We start from the raw sequence: 23,211 nt of genomic DNA on the forward strand, positions 1-23,211 counted from the left end.
CCTAAGCCCAGCGAGCCAAAGCCCTTTATAACTCTCACTCAGCTCCCCACTCACTCTGCTGCCCGCTCCCGACGCTGCTCGCTGTCTATCACTACCTTTTTATACCCCCCGCTCTCCCTTCCCGACAATCGCCTCGCCAAACTTCCGGTACGGAAGTAAAATACACACACAGAAACCCCGCGAACTGGAAGTGCAGTCAGAAAGTGATTCCAAGTAAATCCAACACTCACCAAAGCCACCAGGCACACTGCTCCGGAGAACAATATAGATAGGGTGGATTCTCGGAGGCTATTTCCCAGGGCTGAAATGGTCGCTACGAGAGGACACAGGTTTAATAAGGTGCTGGGGAGCAGGTACAGAGGAGATGTCAGGGGTAAGTTTTTCACTCAGAGGGTGGTGAGTGAGTGGAATCGGCTGCCATCGGTGGTGGTAGACCCCTCACTGGGGTCTTTTAAAAGACTTCTGGATGAGTACATGGGATTTAATGGGATTGGGAGTTACAGATAGTTCTATGGCCTGGTAGGTATGGATATGATCAGTGCAACTTGTGGGCCAAAGGGCCTGTTTGTGCTGTAGTGTTCTATGTTCTATGAAATACTGCACCATTCCTGTGCCGCACTGTGCACTTTTAGCTGGATAGCCTAGTGGTATTATCGCTAGACTGTTAATCCAGAAACTCAGATAATGTTCTGGGGACCTGGGTTTGAATCCCACCACGGCAGATGGTGGAATTTGAATTCAATAAAAAAAAACCTGGAATTAAGAATCTCCTGATGACAGTGAAACCATTGTCGATTGTCAGAAAAACCCACCTGGTTCACTGATGTCCTTTAGGGAAGGAAATCTGTTGTCCTTACCTGGTCTGGCCGACATGTGACTTCAGACCCACAGCAATGTGGTTGACTCTCAGCTGCCCTCCAAGCACAACTAGGGATGGGCAATAAATGCTGGTTGGCCAGCCAGCGATGCCCATGTCCCACAAATGAATTTTTAAAAACTTACAAAGTAGAATAAATCACCAAATATAAAAGAGATCCTATATGAATTGAAGCTCGATTACACCCTCCGGCCTCAGTGTTGTAGAAAATCCAGTTTCGCTGTTCGGCTGGCGGCTTTTCCAGCTTTCTTCGCAGCAGCAAACATGCTGTCAGCACTGATTGGCTGTTTCTGACTCATGCTTAAAACCCACAGCACACAGTCCTGAAACTCCAAAATTTTAATCTAAAAATTTGCTTGACAAAACAACCCTGGTTTTGGACTCCTGAGGGATTTAAAAAAAAACTCAATGTTACTTGAATCAGGTACAAACCTTAAACTAGGACAACCTGACATGAGGACTTTTTGCAGTTATAGACCCCAGGGTAAATGCATGGAGTTATGGTCTGCGTGGGATTGTTGCCGGTGCAGAGTCGATGGGCCGAGTGGCCTCTTTCTGCACTCTAGGGATTCTGTGATTCTATTCTGTGATGTTTTCTTGTGAAACTGAACACATTAGAGAAAGGAATAAAAGAATAAGGATAGGTTTAGATAAAGGGGGATGTAGCATTAAACACCACATTGAATGGACTGTGCTGTATCTCCGCTATAATTACCATGTATCTGTCACACAAGGAAATTTATGATAAGGGCAGCAATAGTGGCACAGTGGTTACCCCTGCTGCCCCACAGTGCCAGGGACCCGGGTTCGATTCCGGTCTTGGATGACTGTTTGGAGTTTGCATGTTCTTCCTGTATCAGCGCAGGTTTCCTGCGGGTGCTTGAGCTTCCTTCCATAGTCCAAGGATGTGCGGGTTAGGCTGATTGGCCATGGTAAACTGCCCCTTAGTGTCAGGGAAATTAGCAGAGTAAATATGTGGGGTTACCGGGATGGGCTGGGTGGGATTGTTGTCAATGCAGACTTGATGGACTGAATGGCCTCCTTCTGCACTGTGTGGATTCTACGATTAGACTCATAGAGATTTACAGCATGGAAACAGGCCTTTCGGGCCAACTTGTTTATGTCGCCCTTTTTTTTAAAACCCCTGAACTAATCCCAATTGGCCCATATCACTCTACACCCATCATACCCATGTAACTATCTAAATGCTTTTTACAAGATAAAATTGTACCCACCTCTACTACTACCTCTGGCAGCTTGTCCCACAGCTCACCATCCTCTGTGTGAAAAAATTGCCCCTCTGCACCCTTTTGTATCTCTCCCCTCTCACCTTAAACCTATGCCCTCTCGTTTCAGACTCCCCTACCTTTGGGAAAAGATATTGACTGTCTATCTTGTCTATGCCCCTCATTATTTTATAGACCTCTACTGATTCTATGAGACTGTTAGGCTCCGTTAATGGGGTTAAATTCTGACAACAATTGCACTGACTAAGCTTGAGTATAGAAGATTAAGGAGTAACCTGACTGAGGCGTTTGATAAATAAAGGATTTGATGGGCAATATAGATGTTATTTCCACTGATGTTGGGTAGTTTAACACAAGGGGACAGAACCTTAAATTAGAACCATTTCCATCCCTCAGTGGTGAGAGGAAGCACTTCCTCACACAAAGAGTAGTGGGGATCTAGAACTTTCTCACCCAAGCAACTTTGTATAGGGGTCGGGGGGGAGGAGTTAGCAGTAAATGTAAAATGTGTGATTGGTAGATTATTGTTAGGTTTTAAGGGTAAGGGAGACAGTGTGTTAAAATACAGACCAATCATGATCTGATTGAATAAGCTTAATGGACTGTTCCTGAGTTTCAGAATAAGCCTAACACAATTTGCGTATCTTTAAATAGAATCTGGGGGATTAACTGCCTCGAACTCTACATTGTGAAGATAAGGCAGTGAACAGGAATATCAGTATGAGATATGTCATGACAAAAAGCCTAGATAAAGATAATTTCAAATTACTGCTCAAATGAAATACCGAAATGAGCTCAGAGGTGATGAATGTGCTGAAAAAAACTTTGGTCAGGTACCAGAAGAAAGCTTACATCAGTGTTAAACACCTTTTCGAAAGTTTGAGTGCAAGGGGAGTGGTTAATTGTATGGTTAACTTAGATTGTGGAACTTCAAATAACTGCTTTTCTTAACTTATAGAACCATAGAATGATTCAGGACAGGAGGAGGCCATTCAACCCATCATACTTGTGCTAGCTCTCCAGTTAGTCCCTGTATAACCCTGCAGAGCTTGCCTTTCTAAGTACTGATCCAATTTTCTTGTGTTTCCATGGATGAAGACTGCAAGGTTAGGTTGGAGAAGCTTAATCTCTTTGGATAAAAGCAAACTACTGCGGATGCTGGAATCTGAAACCAAAAGAAAAAAAGGAAATCTCAGCAGGTCTGGCAGCATCTGTAACGAGAGAAAAATGTCAGTGTTTCGAGACTAGATGACCCTTTGTCAAAGGTCGACATTTGACGACGGGTCATCTGGACTCGAAACATCAGCTCTGATCTCACCTTAAAGATGCTGCCAGACCTGCAGAGATTTTCCAGTGTTTTCTCTTAGTTTAATTTCCTTTGCTGCCAGGAGAATGAGGGAATGTTTGACAGGGGTGTACAAGATAATAATGACAGGTTTAGGCAAGGTAAACAGAACAAAAAATCTTTCCATGCGGCTCCAGGTTGATAGGATCGCCAAGAAGATCGTGCATATCGACACAGGCATCAAGTTTCTTCAAAGATGCAAGAAAGCAGCATTCCAACCGTTATCTTGTATATTGGGTCTGTGTCGATGTATGACCTGGTTGTGAACACAACTCTTCACTCACCTGAAGAAGGAGCGAGTCTCCAAAAGCTTGTGCTACCAAATTAAACCCGTTGGACTTTAACCTGGTGTTGTGAGACTTCTTACTGTGCCTACCCCAGTCCAATACTGGCATCTGCGCATCCTGACTAACAAGGACAGTGAACACAGATTTAAAGTTTTGGGCAAGAGGGGCTCCCTCTGTGGGAAGAATTTCTTATGCAATAAGTAGTAATGGCGAGGAACACTTCACCAAAAGGGCGGTATATTGAGAACTCAATGATTTCAAAAGGAAATTGGATGGGCACCTGAGGGAAATAAAGTTGCAGGGATGAAGATAGAATGGGTGAATAGGACTGGATGAATTGGTCGACAGAGAGACAGCATGGACTCATTGGGCCAAATGGTCTATTTGTGTCAAAATAGCACTGTTGTTTCACATTGTCTTAATAAATTTTGCTCTTTGCACTTTTTGTTTAATCGATAGGTGGAATGGGGCTAGGCATCTTCGATTCCTGTCTCATAACTGAGGAAATAGCATACGGTTGTACCGGTATTCAGACTGCAATCGAGGCCAACTCGTTGGGGGTAGGTTTGCCTTGTTTATTTACAGCCTACTGTCCTGAGGCAATGAGCCTTGACTTTTGATTTTTCACTGACTGCAAAGTGAGACAGCTTAAAAATGCAAGCCCAGATTCCAAGGTGAGGCTGAGAAACAAACAATGCACCCTGAAGGGAATGTGAAGAGAGAGACATTTCCTATAATCCCGACACCCATTGGAACTTGTAACTGTCATTAAAAATGCAAAGTGTTGGATATTGAAACAATGACTGCCACAGACACGCACCAAAAGCCACAATGCATGAAGTATGTCAAGGTTCCCCAGCCACTGGAGAGAGATTGTAAGTGATCACAGTTATAGGTAGCGCTGATCTTGGGCTTCAATCCTACTTTCCCACCCACTCCCATATCCAATATCAAGAGAACAATCTGCCTTTCCCAGCCTTAAACATATTCAATAATGAAGCATCCACAATTCTAAAGAGAATTCCAAAGATTTTACAACCCTTGGAGTGAAGAATTTATTTTCCTCTGAGCCCTAAATGATCAGCTTTTTTCCTGAGATGGTGCCTATGGTTAGACTCTTCAGTCAGGGGAAACAGCCTCTCAGTGCCCACCCTGTTATCCAGCATCTATGGGTTTCAATGGGATCACCTCTCACTCTTCTAAACACTAGAGAATATCCACTCAATTTACTCAGCCTCTCATTAGAGGACAACTCTTTCATCTCAGGAACCAGTCTAGTGAAGCTTTGCTGTACGACCTCAAATATAAATATATCCCCTTCCTGAAATATGTGGGGACCGATTGGGATGGTGACAGTCTTGGGATCTTCGAGGTGCTGGAGTTCCCATGTACCTGTCGTGACTGTTCTGCTGGGTTTGAGAGTTGTGAACGTTGGCATTGACTGTCAGGAGGCTGCAGGGAATATCGGGCTAAACTGGATGTCCACATTTGTGCCAGTCCCAGCAAGAGCCTCTGGATTATCATTGGGAACAGGAACCTTATCTCTCATAATTCTTCTTCCCAAATTCAGAATCCAAGAGCAATTATTACTCCCCTCATACCAGCCTAGACTGGCAATCTGACTTTGATGCTTCTGATAATAAAACCCATGTTTTACCAGCTGAACTATTAGGGGATTAACAGCACAAGAGGCCGTTCAGCCCATTGAGCCTATGCCAGCTTCTTTATGGATTGGTCCAATTCATCCCAATGCTTCCTGTTTCTCCATAGCTCTGCACTTTTTTCCCTTTTCAATGAGCAACTCAAATTCCTCCTCGAAGTTACCATTTAATCTGTTTCCACAGAACATTCCAGATCATAACTCATTGGGTTTAAAAAAAACCTAACCTTTTCCCTCACCTCGCGCCCAGCCGTTTTGCTCATTATCTTGCCTCCTGAACCCACCATCTCTTCAAAGGCATCAGATAACTGGGAACACCACCACCCATCAGTTCTCCTCCAGGCTACACACCATCCTGACTTGGAAATATATCACTGTTCCTTCACTGTCACTGGGTCAAGACCCTGGAATCCCTTTCCTAACAGCACTGTGGGTGTACCTACACCACAAGGACTGCAGTGGTTCAAGAAGCAGGCTCACCAGCCCTGACTGAAGGGAAAGGTGACAAATCCTGGACTTGCATGGATAGGGAGCAGCTGTTACCCTTAGTTGAAGGGTCAGTTACAAGGAGACACAGTTAAAAGTGAGGGGTGGGAAGTTTAGGAGGGATGTGAAGAAAAACCTTTTTACTCAGAGGATGGTGAGGGTCTGGAATGCGCTGCCTGGGAGGGTGCCTCACATCCTTTAAAAAGTCCCTGGATGAGTACTTGGCACGCCTTAACATTCAACGCTGCGGGCCAAGTGCTGGAAAGTGGGATTAGGTGGATAGGTCAGGGCTTTTCATGCGGCGTTGCAGACTTGATGGGCCGAAGGGCCTCTTCTGCACTGTAGTATTCTGTGAACATCCTTATCCTGTGAATGAAGAATAAACTATCTCCGCTTGCAGGGGGTTAAGAATGAAGTGATCCTCTTGATGGTGAGACTGTTTTGAATGGTTTATTGTCTCATTAGCGAGTTTAATTGGCTCAGCGGTGCGTGTTTATTAACGTTACGGCACACCGTGACCTTTAACTTCTCACCTTTCTCATTTCAAGCAAATGCCAGTCATCCTCGCAGGCAGTGAGGAACAGAAGAAAAAGTACCTGGGACGAATGACTGAGGAGCCACTGATGTGTGTGAGTGCAGCGAAAAGTAATGGATACGAAATCATTCAGTGCAGCAAAAATCCCCACAGCACAAAGCCGTAGCTAATGGAGCTCTTCTATCTGCTCAGGCCTATTGTGTGACTGAACCAGGTGCTGGCTCCGATGTGGCTGGGATCAAAACCAGAGCAGAGAAAAAGGGCAATGAGTACATCATCAATGGTCAGAAGATGTGGATCACAAATGGAGGCAAGGCCAATTGGTATGTTTCTAATGCTATTAAGTTGTGGCAATTTAATGATCTGTATCAGCGAAGGAGGCCATTCAGCCCATCGTGCCTGTGCAGCTTTGAGCCTGTACACCATTCCATAAGACCATAAGACATAGGAGCAGAATTAGGCCACTTGGCCCATCAAGTCTGCTCCGCCATTCAATCATGGCTGATTTTTTTTCTCTCATCCTCATTCTCCTGCCTTTTCCTCATAATACCTGATCCCCTTAGTAATCAAGAACTGATCTATCTCTGTCTTAAAGACACTCAATGTGTTCTGTGCCAAGGAGTTCCACAGATTCACCACTCTCTGGCTGAAGAAATTCCTCCTCATCTATGTTTTAAAAGATTGTCCCTTTAGCCTGAGGTTGTGCCCTCTGGTTCGAGTTTTTCCTGCTAGTGGAAACACCCTGTCCACGTCCACTCTATCCAGGCCTCATAGTATTGTGTAAATTTCAATAAGATCTCCCCTTATCCTTCTAAACTCCAACAAGTAAAGACCCAGAGTCCTCAACCATTCCTCATAACGACAAGCTCTTCGTTCCAGGGATCATTCTTATGAACCTCCTCTGGACCCTTCCCAAGTCCAGCACATCCTTCCTTAGATATGGGGTCCAAAACTGCTCACAATACTCCAAATGGGGTATGACCAGAGCCTTATACAGCCTCAGAAGTACATCCCTGCTGTTGTATTCTAGCTCTCTCGACATTAATGCTAACATTGCATTTGCCTTCCTAACTGCCGACTGAACATGCATGTTAACCTTAAGCAAATCTTGAACGATGACTCCCAAGTCTCTTTGTGCTTCTGATTTCCTAAGTGTTTCCCCATTTAGAAAATAGTCTATGCCTTTACTTCTCCTTCCAAAGTGCATAACCTCACACTTTCCTGCATTGTATTCCATCTGCCACTTCTTTGCCCACTCTCCTAACCTGTCCGAGTCCTTCTGCAGCATCCCACCCCCCGCCGTTTCCTCAATACTATCTGTCCCTCTGCATACCTTTGTATCATCATCAAAGTTAGCAACAGTGCCTTCAGCTCCTTCCTCCAAATCACTAATGTATATGGTGAGAAGTTGTGGTCCCAGCACTGACCCCTGGGGCACACCACTAGTCACCGGCTGCCATCCTGAAAAAGACCCCTTTATCCCCACTCTTTGTCTTCTGCCAGTCAGCCAATCCTCTATCCATGCCAGGATCTCACCCTTAACACCACGGGCTGTTAATTTATTTAACAGTCTCCTATGTGGCACCTTGTTAAAGGAATCTGAATCATGATTATTCGATATGATCATTGCTGATCATGCACTTTCAGTATCCCACACCTGCTCTCTCTCCATACCCTTTGATCCCTCTAGCCACAAGGGCCACGTCCAGCTCTCTATTGAACATATCTAATGTACTGGCCCCAATAGCTTTTTATGGCTGAGAAAGAACTTTCCAATTAGTCCCAGTGTGCCAACATAAACAGAAACTGCTGGAAAATGTCAGCAGGTCTGACACCATATGTAAAGAGAGAACAGCACCAAAGTTTTAAGTTTGGATGACCCTTTATCAGAGCAGGTCAGCCAGACTTGAAACATTGGCGCTGTTCTCTCTCCACAGACGCTGTCAGACCTGCCGAGACTATCCAGCATTTTCTGTTTTAGTTCCAGATTGCAGCATCTGCAGTGTTTTACTTCTATCTTAGCCCCACTGTGCCCCCACTGTTCTCCGCCTCGAACCACAACCTGACAAATTGATTCATTTTCAAACATTCAATCAATTTCCTTTTTGAAAGTTATTTTTGAATCTGTTTCCATTGCCCTTTCCAATGTGAGTCTGGCTGCGGCTGTCCGGTCAATCGGTGTATTCCAGTCTGAGATCAATAGATTCCTGGACTGTCAGAGAGCCTGAAGAGATAGAATGTCCATAGTGCTGAGGGAGTGCCGCACTGTCAGAGGGTCAGTGCTGAGGGAGTGCCGCACTGTCAGAGGGTCAGTGCTGAGTGAGTGCCGCACTGTCAGAGGGTCAGTGCTGAGTGAGTGCCGCACTGTCAGAGGGTCAGTGCTGAGTGAGTGCCGCACTGTCAGAGGGTCAGTGCTGAGTGAGTGCCGCACTGTCAGAGGGTCAGTGCTGAGGGAGTGCCGCACTGTCAGAGGGTCAGTGCTGAGGGAGTGCCGCACTGTCAGAGGGTCAGTGCTGAGGGAGTGCCGCACTGTCAGAGGGTCAGTGCTGAGGGAGTGCCGCACTGTCAAAGGGTCAGTGCTGAGGGAGTGCCGCACTGTCAGAGGGTCGGTGCTGAGGGAGTGCCGCACCGTCAGAGGGTCAGTGCTGAGGGAGTGCCGCACCGTCAGAGGGTCAGTGCTGAGGGAGTGCCGCACCGTCAGAGGGTCAGTGCTGAGGGAGTGCCGCACCGTCAGAGGGTCAGTGCTGAGGGAGTGCCGCACTGTCAGAGGGTCAGTGCTGAGGGAGTGCCGCACTGTCAGAGGGTCAGCACTGAGGGAGCGTTGCACTAGTGGAGGTGCTGTCCTTCAGATGAGATGCTTTTTCAAGGAATCCCATAGCACTATTTTGAATTGGAATATTTAAACAAAAACACTATCTGATGCTTTGTTTCTTCATTTCTGTTTGACGGAACCCATTGTCTATATGGTAACTACATCTCAGAAATTATTTATTTGTAAAGGCCTTGTGTTTTATCATGAGACTATTAATCCAGAAACTCAGCTAATGTTCTGGGGACCTGGGTTCAAATCCCGCCAGGGCAGATGGTGGAATTTGAACTCAATAAAAAATATCTGGAATTAAGAATCTACTGTTGACTGTAAAACCATTGCCGATTGTCAGAAAAAAACAATAATGTCCTTTAGGAAAGGAATTCCAGTGTCTGGGCTAACAGTCTGGTTGTAATACCACTAGGCCATCGCCTCTGCACTACAGACCTCTTATCTTTCTGCCTCTGCAAACAATCTCATTCATTCTTATGAAAACCCTTTGTGATTTGAAACACCTCTATTCAATTTCCCCTTAACCTTCTGTGCTGTAAGGAGAACAATTGCAGTTTCTCTCCTCTCCACATCATCATCCATGGTCTCTTTCTAGAGATTGTAGTAAGTCTCCTTACTAGGTAAGGAGGGTAAAGAGGGTAAGCTCCCTCTCCGAGGCTCTGACATCCCTCCTAAAGTGTAGAGCTCAGAACTGGACACTGTTCTCCAGCTGGGGTCTAACCAGTGATTGATGAAGGTTTAAATTTCTGTGTTAATGTGAAAGAATATTAATGGGGTTCCAAATTAAACTGCAAACTGTACTTACAATTGTAATGTCAATTAGCCGACTTGGCTAACTCTTCGGGTAGCATTGTCCAGTGGGGGCTGTGTGGATTATAGCTGGTAGCACAGGGATCCAAGTGAATAATCTGAGGCTGAGTTGTTAGTGCTGTGTCACTTAGTAACTGGCTCAGTAAGAAATCTCACAACACCAGGTTAAAGTCCAACAGCTTTCTTTGGAATCATGAACTTTCGGAGCAGCACTTTAATCTGGTGTTGTGAGACTTCTTACTGTGTCCACCCCAATCCACCTCATAACTGGCTCAGGAGAGGGTTGACTCGGGCCTAAAGCAGGTGCTTAGGTGCCCTGTAGCATTTGGGAGACTGAAAAGGGCAAACTATATCCTCATAACTGTTGCAGATAACGTTTTAAAATTGGAAGTGGATAATTTTGCACGTGAACAGTAATTTTGAAACGTTTGTTTTGCTCGAGGTTTTTCCTTCTGGCCCGTTCGAACCCAGATCCCAAAGTTTCTGCTGGCAAGGCCTTCACGGGGTTCATCGTGGATGCCAACTCCCCTGGAATCCAGATTGGAAGAAAGGTATTTGGTGAAATTTAGCTCAGGAAGAAACTTCCTGATTTTGTTGCATGATTTGAGATGTGTAACCGTAAGTCAGTGATAGGCCAGGATTGAACGGTGAGGCCTCTCAACACCTTGGAGCTCATCCTTCCAGAATGTTCACCCCACCCACCATCCTCCCTCTTAATTTTAAGAAACATGGCCATAAATTGGGACAACAGGAAGATGAAGTCTTGTTAGTAATGAGGTGTTTGTTGTTGAACTAGGAGATGAACATGGGTCAGCGATGCTCAGATACCAGAGGCATTGTCTTTGAAGATGTGCGAGTGCCCAAGGAGAATGTCCTCATTGAAGAGGGGGCTGGCTTCAAAATTGCAATGGGAGCGTTCGATAAAACCAGACCGCCGGTGAGTGAAGGTTTCAGCAGGATTACACTTTGTGGGTATTGCGAAGGACCATTTTAGGACATGTTTGACACTTTGACATGTTAGCATGTAACCATTCATAACACTGGATCTGTTGTAGTGACCAATGGTAACATCCTGTAAGGGTCAGCTGACAGTATAGAGAAGAAGCTGCTGGGGTTTGTGGGAGCTTGGATTGTCCCAGGGTGAGGCCTCAGGTGTTGGAGTAATAATGTTTCTTCATTAAACCTTTCTCTTTGATTTGCAAGTCGGAGTAAGCTTTGTTTCATTTTATTGTTTATAACTAAAGGGTTCCTTCTGCTGGATGAACATGGCAGAGCTGTATTTATCTATTGGGTTAAAATACTGTTGGAGGAAGGCAACCACTGAAGGAATTGTCAGACTAACTGCGAAGCATAAATCCTTGTGCACAACATGGAGATCCCCAAGCTATCTGTCCATTTTGAAAGATGCAGAATCTTTTCAACTACTTGCCCACTTGTCCTGGAGGGAACTCCCTGCTCTCCTTTCAGAGCTGTGGTGCATCCGGCCTTTTACATTTCCCCTTAGAAAGCAGATGAAACCTTAGTTTAACCTTAGTACTCCATCAGTTCCACTCACTCCTGCTGTGTAGCCCTCCCTTAGCACCGCTCCCTATGACAATGCAATGCTCCTTCATTGCCCGCACTGCCAGCGCACTCCCCCTCAGTACTGCTCCCTCCAAGAGTGTGATACTGCACTGGGAGCTTGGATTTTATCTTCGGATCCCTGGAGAACAATCTGAACCCATGATTTGACTCAATGATAAAAGTGCTACTCATTGAGCCAAATGTACTTAAGATGCATGCTGGCTCGCAAAGTGCAAAAAAAGGTCTGGCATTTATCAATCCACAGTGCTTGGTAATTAGAGTCTGAATATCATTACAGGTGGCTGCTGGAGCAGTTGGTTTAGCTCAGAGAGCACTCGATGAAGCTACCAAGTATGCTTTGGAAAGGAAGACATTTGGAAGATTACTTGCAGAGGTAAGGCTAAGAATCACAACAATATCTTAAATTTAAAATTTCATCCTTGCATTCAAATCCTTGTCCCTCCCCAACTCACTAACCTCCTCCAGCCCTACAACCCTCTTATTGAACATCCCCTGATTTGAATCCTTCCATCATAGGTGGCCATTCAGAGACCTTGTTTCTAAACTCTGGAATTCCCCCCTTCTCTGCCTCTCTTCCTCCCTCTCCTCCATTATCACCCAGCTCTTTGACTGGATCACCTGTCCTAATGTCTGGCTTTGGCTGTGTGTCACAGTTTGCCTGTGAAGCAACTTGGCAGATTTTACTCCATTAAAGACAAAATATAAATGCAGCTTGTTATCATTAAATACCTGCCTTCCAGTAAATTCCTACTCTCGCTCCTCCAGCATTTATAGACCTCCCACAAAGTCCTAGAGACAGTGACAACTGCAGCTGCTGAGCACTGCTTAATTATATTCCTGAAATATAAGCTTTGTGATGAGCCCAAACCTGCAACCTCTGCCATCTGGTGGGACAAGGGCAGCAGGAGCATGGGGGCACTGCCACCTAAAAGATCCCCTCCAAACCACCCTGGCTTGAAAATATATCCATTCCTTCACTGTCGCTGAAACAAAACCCTGGAACTCTCTCCCGAGCAGAATTTGGACCATCTTGGTAAAGGAACTTTGTGCTGTATTTATTGTGTTAGACTAACAGCAGAGGCCGTGCAGTTAAAATTCCAGGATGATGAATTGCTCGAGTGAATTTGGGGGCAATTTATGGTTTGGAGCCCAGAAGGAATGAGTGTAAAAGCTGTCAGATTTAAACAACCTCTTCCTTCCCCAGTCCAGAGACACCTCCCTTCTGACTCTGGCCTTCTGTGAGTTCTCACCACTTCAGCCCATCCGCAGCTTGTGCAAGAGCCCTTAACCACCTCACCCTGAACCACAGAATCCCTATAGTGTAAAAAGAGGCCACTCGACCTACTGAGCATGCACCGACTGTCTGCAAGTGTATCCCATCCAGGCTCACCGCCACCTCCACCAACCCACCACCCCCACGCATTTACCATGGTTAATCCACCTAACCTACACTACTTTGGACTTTGAAAGGAAAGGACAGCACACAGACGGGAGGAAAACGAGCAAACTCCCTACAAACAGTGTATTGCTCTCCTAAAACTCCTCTGCTCCTCTCCCTCCCAGTCTCAAGCTTCTGTCTTTGGTCACTAGGGTCTCCCCTGGACGATTGTGTTCAGTTGTGGGCAGTGACTGGGGATATTCATTGTGCTTCCATACAGGAGTAACTGAAATCATGGTTGAGTTTAGAAGTGCAAGTGTTAATCTGTGTCTCTGCAAATAAAAAATTCTACGTATGGAAAGATTAAGCTGCAGTTCTAACCTTCAGCACCTGAAATAGAACATGTGTAAGATGTCCCAAGAGAATTGATGCATTGAAGTAGCAAGTCACCATGGTACAGCAGAAACAGGCTCAGACCAATAACACCGCAGTGTTAACGATGCTGGCCCTTAGCTCCTGTGCACAGAAATCTGCTTCCGTAATTCCCTATAGAGAAGGATAAAGTGAAATTCGATACAGCTATTTGTCATTATGAGGGATTTTGAAAGAGCAAGGAAGCTCAGCAGCCAGGTGACACGCGTTTCAGATAATTAGCAAAAGATCCTGCAAGGGAGATGAGAATGTTTTAATGCCAGCAAGTTAGAGTCCAGAGTACCGAGAATCTGAAAAGGGAGCATTTGCAGAGCTGAGGGGAAGAGCAGGCGAGTTGGACTAATCGGAAAGCTTGTCCATAAAGATAGCACAGGTGTACTGGGCTAATTGGCCTCCTTCTCTGCTGTAACATTCACTGATTGAGTTCCTGAAGAAAGTTGGCATGGAGAAACTCTTTCCAGTAGCTTGTGGGCCAGAGAAGACCGCTTTAAGGTGGTTGTCAAACGAGCCAGACGGAGCGATGAGGTCAGTGCAAGTTTCTGCGTTCTGGAATGTATCACGTAAAAGGCGGATTCAATCGTCACATTCAGAAGGCAATGCAATAGATATTTGAAGGGAAAGTTTTGCAGGGCTTTGGTTAAAGGGCAGGTGGAGTGTGTCTAATTGACTCCGACATAGACACAGTGGGCTCCACATCCTGTACGATTCTGTGATTCCACCAGTGGGTGGCATGGTGGCACAGTGGTTAGCACTGCTGCCTCACAGCGCCAGGGACCCAGTTCAACTCCAGCCTCGGATGACTGTGTGGAGTTTGCACGTTCTTCCACGTCTGTGTGGGTTTCCTCTGGGTGCTCCCACAGTCCAAAGGTGTGTGGGTTAGATGGATTGGCCACACTAAATTGCCCCTTAGTGTCAGGGGACTGGCTAGAGTAGATGCGGCTGGTTGTGGGGATAGAGCCTGGGTGGTATTGTGGTCAGTGCAGGCTCGATAGGCCGAGTGGCCTCCTTCTGCATTGGAGGGACTCACTGATAACAGTGTGGGGTGGGAGTGAGGTTGGGGAATCTGAACTCCTGCCTCAGCTGTGCCTGGTTTCTCTCTTGCAGCATCAAGCGGTTTCCTTTCTACTGGCGGAAATGGCTCTGAAGGTGGAATTAGCCCGGCTGAGTTACCAGAGAGCAGCCTGGGAAGTGGACCAAGGGCGGAAGAATACTTACTACGCCTCCATAGCAAAGGCCTTTGCAGGTGACATCGCCAATCAGGTTGCCAGTGACGCTGTCCAGATCTTTGGGGGAAATGGGTTTAACAGCGAATATCCAGTGGAGAAACTGATGAGAGATGCTAAAATCTACCAGGTAAGGAAGACAAAGTACAATCTTCACACGGAAATATCAGTGTCATTGTCAGGGAGAACTTGCGTTTCTTCACAACTTCTGGATTCTCAAGTGTTTTACCGATGTGAAGTGTTTTCTTTGCTGCGTATTCATTGTTATAATGTAGGAACACGGCAGCCCAATCCACACACGGGAAACTCTAGAAAGCAGCAATGATAACCAGACAATCTCGGTTTTTAAAATGACCTTGGTTGAGGGATGCTAAGTTAAGTTTTATTTATTAGTCACAAGTAAGGCTTAGATAACGCTGCAATGAAGTCACTGTGAAATTCCCCTGGTCGCCACAGTCAGGCACCTGTTTGGGTCAATGCACCTAATCAGATTATGGGAGGAAATCAGAGGACCCGGGGAGAACGTGCAAACTCCACAAGACAGTGACCCAAGCCCCTTATACCGATGTAGTTTGCTTTGTTCAGATTTAAAACCCTAATTTTGCACTTAGCTACATGACCCAAATCCAATGTTACTCTCTGCATCTAATCAGTCTTTCCCTGGAGCCTCTTTAGGACGAGATTAACATTGATATAAGATAGTCTCTTTCCTGATTGGTTCCTTGACACACCCCCTCCAGAAAACAATCCTGAATGCCTTCCGTGAGGTGAGGTGACCTCTGCATTATTACTGCAAATCTGATGTACCTAGTTTGGATAAAGATGAGAGTCTGTACGATTGCCGTATTATCCTGTTACATCTGCCTCTCATTTCCCGATTTATACTCTGCCCTCTTACTGTTCGGGGGCCTGTAAACAATTCCTGACTATGTTTATTCCTCCTGAAAGAGCTCTTGGTGCATCAGAACATTCAGGGCTATGGGCCAAGTGCTGACAAACGGGATTGGGTGGAGTTCAGGTGTTTCTCATGTGTCAGTGCAGACTCAATGGGCTGAAGGGCCTCTTCAGCACTGAATGATTCTATGATTCCTTTAGATTGAGGTGGCTTAACTCAAGATCAACTAGAACCCAGTTGGGTGGAACTAAAATTATTTTTCTTTCCTGTCTTTATCACGTTCTCTATTATCAACACTGCCACAACTCTCCGCTTTTCCCATTTCTTATCCAAGGTAAACATCCTGTCGCAGTGCAGCAGACACCTTGGAATTACTGAGTGTGACTGCAAACAGAAATATATCTTTCCCTCTGTCTCAGTTTTAATATCAAATCCCACCCTAACCCCAACAGAATCCTTCTGACCACCCTTCTGAATTCCTCCCCCAACCACCCCATAGCACAACTGCTCCTGCCCACCCTTGAATACTGTTCCTGGTCCCCCACGGACTCCCTGATGACATCCCAGCAGCACCTCACTAGGCCCCCGTACCCAACTGCCCCATCCACACTCTGGCCCCCCCCCAATGCCCTGGGCACTCCCCATGCCCCGAGGAACGCCCGCCTGATGTCCCTGCCACCGTTCTGCAGTTGTGGCACACCAGCTGTCCTAATAATCCGTGTTTTATTTATTCATCCAATTAATAATTAGGGGCTTTTTTAAAAAAAAACCTGCTGTTTTTCACTGTCTCACTTCCACTTCCTGTTTATTTGTCCCTTTATCGTTTATTTAACTTATCGATACATGTCAGGCTTTGACTAAATAATGGGGATGGAGTAAAGGTGATTTATTCGAATGGTTACAGGGACGCGGGACTTCAGTTAATATGAAGTAGCCGGAGCTTTATAAAAATATAAAAATGTTTAAGGAGTTAAACAGTCCTTAAACATTAACACCCTTGATTAAAGTTCATTTTAATTTTATCTCCCCAGATCTGATTAATTGTCTGATAAATGATAAATTTAAGTTGTTAGAAAATAACTGAATCGTGAAGCTGGGGTTTTTCTCAGACCCGCCTCGCTAATGGACCATTTTGGGATTTGAAGGTTTTTTTTAAGATTCCTTCCTGTTTCACAGAGTGACTGTTCCTCACAGCTGCCTCCCTCGAGGTTTGTGGCTGATCCTCACTGCACGATTTCTATCTGCCCCAGTCTCTCCATAACTGTATGCCCTCATCCCTGGTCCCATTCTAGTAAATAACCTCTGCTTTCTTCCCAAGACCTTCTCTTCCTTCCAATAGTTTGATGAATAGAGATGGACATGCCATTCCAAAGGCTGAGGGATTAAAATCGACCATGACAGTTAGGGAGCAGTTAGTCTAACATCCCATCCGTCCCTGCGCGAGGGGAGAAAATGTTCTTTAGGCGAAGGAAATCTGCCATCCTTACCTGGTCTGGCCCACGTGTGACTCCAGAGCCATAGGACTGTGGTTGAGACTCAACTGCCCTCTGAAATGGCCGAGCAAGCCAGTCACCACCACCTTCTCAAGGGTACCTAGGGATGGGCAATAAATGCTGGCCAGCCAATGATGTCTATGGCCCAAGAATGAATAAAAAAAAATTTGACATTCAAATTATGGCTCCAGTCATCTCAGCAGGACTCCCTCAGGGTGAGTGTCCTCGGCCCAACAATCTTCAGCTGCTTCATCAGTGACCTTCCCTCCGTCATAAGATCAGAAGTGGGGATGTTCACCGATGATTGCACAATGTTCAGCTCCATTCATGACTCCTCAGATACTGAAGCAGTTCATGTTCAAATGCAACAAGATCTGGACAATATCCAGGCTTGGGCTGACAAGTGGCAAATAACATTCGCGCCACACAAATGCCAGGTAATGATCATCACCAATGAGAGACACTCTAACCATCACCCCTTAACATTCAGTGGTGTTACCATCACTGAATCCCCCACTGTCAACATCCTTGGGGTTACCATTGACCAGAAACTCAACTGGATTCACCACATAAACACAGTGGCTACAAGACCAGGTTAGAGGCTAGGAATACTGCAGTGAGTAACTCATCCCCTGACTCCCCCAAGTCTGTCCACCGTCTACAAGGCACAAGTCAGGAGTGTGATGGAATACTGAGCCACGACAGATCAGCCATGATCTTATTGAATGGCGGGGCAGGCTCGAAGGGCTAGTTGGCCTACTCCTGCTCCTATTTCTTATGTTCTTATGTACTCCCCACTTGCCTGGATGGGTGCAGCTCCAACAACACTTGAGAAGCTTGACACCATCCAGGACAAAGCAGCCCCGCTTGATTGACACCACATCTACAAACATGTAATCCCTCCACCACCAACACTCAGTAGCAGCAGTGTGTACTATCTACAAGATGCACTGCAGCAATTCATCAAAGATTCTTCAACAGCACCTTCCAAACCCACGATCATTTCCATCTAGAAGGACAAGAGCAGCAGATACCTGGGAACACCACCATCTGCAAGTTCCCCTCCAAACCACGCACCATCCTGACTTGGAAATATATCGCTGTTCCTTCACAGTCGCCGGGTCAAAATCCTGGAATTCCCTCCCAAGCGGCATTGTGGGTCAACCCACAGCACGTGGACTGCAGCGATTCAGGAAGGCAGCTCACCACCACCTTCTCAGGGGGAAACTAGAGATTGGAAATAAATGCTGACCAGCCAGCGACACCCACAGACGAATTTTAAAAAAACTTGACTAGCAAGTATTGGCTTTTAAAAAACGAGCAAGCTGCTGAAAACCTAACATATTTTGCAGTCAATTTTTGTCCAATTTACTTCCCAATGGATCACCTTGGGGAATTTCATTGCGTTGAAGGTGCGATACAAAGGAAGTTGTTTATGACAGTTTATTGCTCCTCGTGCATTAAGTTCTTACAATGAATTGTTTATTGTTTGGCTATAATTGTTGTGTGATGTAAATCATCTTACTGCAATTTCTGATCATTTAAAACAGACTGTGAATTATATTTTCAGATCTATGAGGGCACTGCCCAGATCCAGAGACTGATCATTGCACGGGAACATATTGAGAAATATAAGCAGTGAAGGAGCCACGTGTTCAAAGAACAGTACAGCATGGGAAACAGGCCCTTCGGCCCTCCAAGCCTGCACCGCTCATGCTTCCAACTAGACTATTCGTTTGTATCCCTCCATTCCCAGTCTTTTCATGTGACTATCCAGATAAGTCTTAAATGATCCCAGTGTGTCTGCCTCTACCACCTTGCCTGGTAATGCATTCCAGGCCCCCACCACCCTCTGTGTAAAATACATCCCTCTGACATCTGTGTTAAACCTTGCCCCCTTCACCTTGAACCTGTGACCCCTTGTGTTCGTCACCTCCGACCTGGGGAAAAGTTTCCCACTATTCACCCTATCTATGCCCTTCATAATTTTATACACCTCTATTATAGCTTCAAATTAAGGGGTGGTAGTTATAGGACGGATGTCAGGGGTAGGTTCTTTACCCAGAGGGTGGTGGGGGAATGGAATGCCCTGCCTGCTGCAGTTGTAGATGCGCCTAGTTTGGGGGTGTTTAAGAGGTCCGTGGATAGGTTTATGGATGGAAAGGGATTGGTTTAGGTTAGAGGGTCTTTGCTTTTCTCTTAATTGGTCGGCGCAACATCGTGGGCCGAAGGGCCTGTTCTGCGCTGTAATGTTCTATGTTCTATTAGGTCGCCCCTCGTCCTCTGTCTTTCCAGGGAGAACAACCCCAGATTACCCAATCTCTCCTCATAGCTAAGACCCTTCATACCAGGCAACATCCTGGTAAACCTTCTCTTCACTCTCTACAAAGCCTCCACGTCCTTCTGGTAGTGTGGCAACCAGAGCTGGACGCAGCTCAATACTGTAATCTAACCACATATCATTTCAATGATTAACAATGCAATTCTCATTACTCGGCCCTCCCCTCCACACAACCCCAGTTTTCTTTCTATGCAACAGGGAAATGGGTTAAACCCCTTGCCGCCATATTGAAGTTGATTTTGCCGATAACCAAAGTCTTTATTTTATATCTGCTAACATTGTCTAGCTGTCCAAGCAGTTCTTGAAGATAGGGCACTCCAGGTGTTTTGGAACTGTGAATTTAGGGGGTGGACTACAATCAAATATATGGTGTACCCATTTAGATACAAATAATTTTAAATAAAATGATCAGTAAAACGTCTGGTTGGTCTCTAAATCATTTGGTTCTTTTTAAGCTGTTATGCTTCCTTATCTGGTGCCCTGCTCACTCGGAAATATCTCATCCACCTACCTGTGCTTCTCACAGGTAAGACTTGACTCCATATCAAACTGTATTAGGTGTACAGCACAGAAGCTGGCCATTCGGCCCAACCCTGTCCATACTGGTGTTGATGCTCCACATGAGTCAACTCCCACCCCCTTTCTTATCCACACTGCCACCTCCTGTCAGAATTTTATTAGTCTCAACTTCTCTTTCATCTAAATGCTATAGAATAAAGGCTCAGTCTTTCCTCATAGAACAATACTTCCATCCCTGGAATTATATTCTAGTCAACTTATGCTACACTCCCCTTATGGCAAGTACACCTGCAGTAAGGGGTTCAAAACTGCTGGAAATACTCCAGGTGCAGTCTCACCAAGGCTCTGTATAATTGCAGTAAGAAATCTTTACTCCTGTACTTCAGACCTGTGATAAGAAAGGCCAGCATACCATCAGCCTTTCTAATTGCTTGCTGTACCTGCGGATTAGCTTTCAGTGACTCATAAGCAAGAACACCAAAGTCCTTTTGAAATTCAATACTTCCCTGGCTCCCACCATTTATTCTAAGAAATACTCTGCATTTTTGTTTTTTCTCCCGAAGCGGAAACCTCATTTCTCCACATTGTATTCCATCTGCCAAATTTTGCTCACTCGTTTCACCTCCTCAAATCTCCTTGAAGCATCTTTCCATCCTCCTCACAGCTCACACCTCGTGACAGCTTTGTGTCATGTGGAAACTTAGAAATATTACATTAAATATTACATTAAATCCTCACATCCGAATAATTGATAGATATTGTGAATAGCTGGGGTCCAAGCTCTGATTCTTGCAGTACCCCATGACTCTCAGCCTGCTGACCTGAAAATGGCACATTTATTTTGACTGTCTTCAATCCCTTAGTAAGAAGTCTGACAACACCAGGTTAAAGTCCAACAGGTTTATTTGGTAGCACAAGCTTTCAGAGTGTCACTCATTCTTCAGGTAAGTGGGATTTCTGTTCACAATCAGGGCATCTACAGACACAAACTCAATTTACAAAATAATGGTTGGAATGTGAGTCTTCACAGGTAATCAAATCTTAAAGGTACAGACAATATGAGTGGAGAGAGGGTCAAGCACAGGTTAAAGAGATGTGCATTGTCTCCAGCCAGGACAGTTAGTGAGATTTTGCAAGCCCAGGCGAGTCGTGGGGGTTACAGATAGTGTGACATGAACCCAAGATCCCGGTTGAGGCCGTCCTCATGTGTGTGGAACTTGGCTATCAGTCTCTGCTCAGCGACTCTGCATTGTTGTGTGTCGTGAAGGCCGCCTTGGAGAATGCTTACCCAAAGATCAGAGACCAAATGCCCGTGACTGCTGAAGTGTTCCCCAATAGGAAGAGAACACTGTTGCCTGGTAATTGTTGAGCATCTGCATGGTCTCCCCAATGTACCATGCCTCGGGACATCCCTTCCTGCAGCGTATCAGGTCGACAAAGTTGGTCAAGTTGCAAGAGTAAGTACCGCGTACCTGGTGGATGGTGTTCTCACGTGAGATGATGGCATCCATGTCACCTCACTATAAGAAGGATGTGGAAGCATTGGAGAGAGTGCAGAGGAGATTTACCAGGATGCTGCCTGGTTTGGAGGGTAGGTCTTATGAGGAAAGGTTGAGGGAAGAAAGGTTGGAGAAACTTGGTTTGTTCTCAATGGAACGATGGAAGTTGAGGGGCGTCCTGATAGAAGTCTACAAGATTATGAGGGGCATGGATAGAATGGATAGTCAGAAGCTTTTTCCCAGAGTGGAAGAGTCAATTACTAGGGGACACAGGTTTAAGGTACTAGGGAGCAAGGTTTTGAAGAGAGGTACGAGGCAAGTTTTTACACGGAGGATGGTGGGTGCCTGGAACTCGCTGCTGGGGGAGGTAGCGGAAGTAGACAGAAAGCAGCACGGTGGTACAGTGGTTAGCACTGTTGCCTCACAGCTCCAGGGACCCAGGTTTGAGTCCGGCTTGGGTCACTGTCTGTGTGGAGTTTGCACATTCTTCCTGTGTCTGCGTGGGTTTCCTCCGGGGGCTCCAATTTCCTCCCACAGTCCAAAGATGTGCAGGTTAGGTGGATTAGCCGTGCTAAATTGCCCCTTAGTGTCAGGGGGACTAGCTAGGGTAAATACATGAGGTTATGGGGGGTAGAGCCTGGGTGGGAGTGTGGTCAGTGCAGACTCGATGGGCCAAATGGCCTCCTTTTGCACAGTAGGATTTTATGATGATATTTATGATTCTGTGAATAGAGAGGAAATAGAGGGATATGGTCCCCGGAAGGGTAGGAGGTTTTAGTTCAGTCAGGCGGTGCAGGCTTGGAGGACTGAAGGGCCTGTTCCTGTGCTGTAATTTCCTTTGTATTTTGTCCCTTTTTGCTTCTTTCTTATCTATGGAAGCTGTTACAGTTAATTTTTGTTTATCACTGGTTTACACTGATTCTGTTTACCTTTCCTCCACCTTTTTCACATTCTCCTTTGCAGAATTCTCACATGCTCAGGATCATAGACAGGTGAAAACTAGAAGCAGGAATAGGCCTTTTGGCCCTTCCAGCCTGCCCCACCATTCATTTAGATCATGGCTAATCATCAAATTCAATATCCTGATTCCCCCCCTTCCTCCCCCCATATCCCTTTAGCCCCAAGAACTATATCTAATTTCTCTTTCACTGTGCTCCCTCTATAGCAAGGACAACCTTCCTCAGATAAGGAGACCAAAACTACACACAATACTCCAGGTGTGGCCTCACCAACACCCTATACAATTGCAGCAAAACATCCCTATCCCTATACTCAAATCCTCTCACTATGAAGACCAACATACCATTTGCCTTCTTTACCGCCTGCTGTTTCTGCGCGGTGACTTTCAGTGACTTATGCACGGGGACACCAAAGTCTCGCTGAGTGTCCACCTCTCTCAATTTACACCCATTCAAGTAATAATCTGTCTTCCTATTATTGCTGCCAAAGTGGTGTAATGTAAACAGGGCTGAGTTTTATGGCTGATAAAATTGGATATCCTAAATTAAACAATTGGGCGTATTAAAAATCAAACACAGTCAAACCTCAGGCAGCCCAGTTGTACAATACACAAACCTGCCTGAGCCTGACTCATCAAGCTCCTACCAAAGGTCGTTGCACCCTACTGATACTTAGCAGGAGATCATTGCACCCCATTGAAATGCACCGGCCTATTGTTAGAAGCCCAGATCGGGCCAGACTTTCTGTCACCACAAGTTCCTGCAGTTGGCTCAATCTGATAACAGGTTACATGTAAGCAGCAGCATGGAGATGGACACC

General features: G+C 45.7%; 1 protein-coding gene across 1 annotated transcript in view; it reads left to right on the top strand.

The window, feature by feature from the left end:
- acadm (acyl-CoA dehydrogenase medium chain) overlaps nucleotides 1-19,835 on the top strand; it is a 37,297-nt gene extending 17,462 nt beyond the window's left edge. The window contains exons 4-11 of the mRNA XM_080195087.1: nucleotides 4,216-4,316; nucleotides 6,451-6,531; nucleotides 6,630-6,760; nucleotides 10,511-10,619; nucleotides 10,865-11,005; nucleotides 11,930-12,025; nucleotides 14,567-14,815; nucleotides 18,644-19,835. Coding sequence (XP_080051213.1) covers nucleotides 4,216-4,316; nucleotides 6,451-6,531; nucleotides 6,630-6,760; nucleotides 10,511-10,619; nucleotides 10,865-11,005; nucleotides 11,930-12,025; nucleotides 14,567-14,815; nucleotides 18,644-18,715 — 980 coding nt within the window. The 3' untranslated portion in view covers nucleotides 18,716-19,835. The remainder of the gene's footprint in view (nucleotides 1-4,215; nucleotides 4,317-6,450; nucleotides 6,532-6,629; nucleotides 6,761-10,510; nucleotides 10,620-10,864; nucleotides 11,006-11,929; nucleotides 12,026-14,566; nucleotides 14,816-18,643) is intronic.
- Nucleotides 19,836-23,211: the final 3,376 nt, after the last annotated feature.

The sequence above is a fragment of the Carcharhinus amblyrhynchos genome, chromosome 9 (assembly GCF_965287045.1).
Source record: "Carcharhinus amblyrhynchos chromosome 9, sCarAmb.v2.hapA, whole genome shotgun sequence".
NCBI lineage: Eukaryota > Metazoa > Chordata > Chondrichthyes > Carcharhiniformes > Carcharhinidae > Carcharhinus > Carcharhinus amblyrhynchos.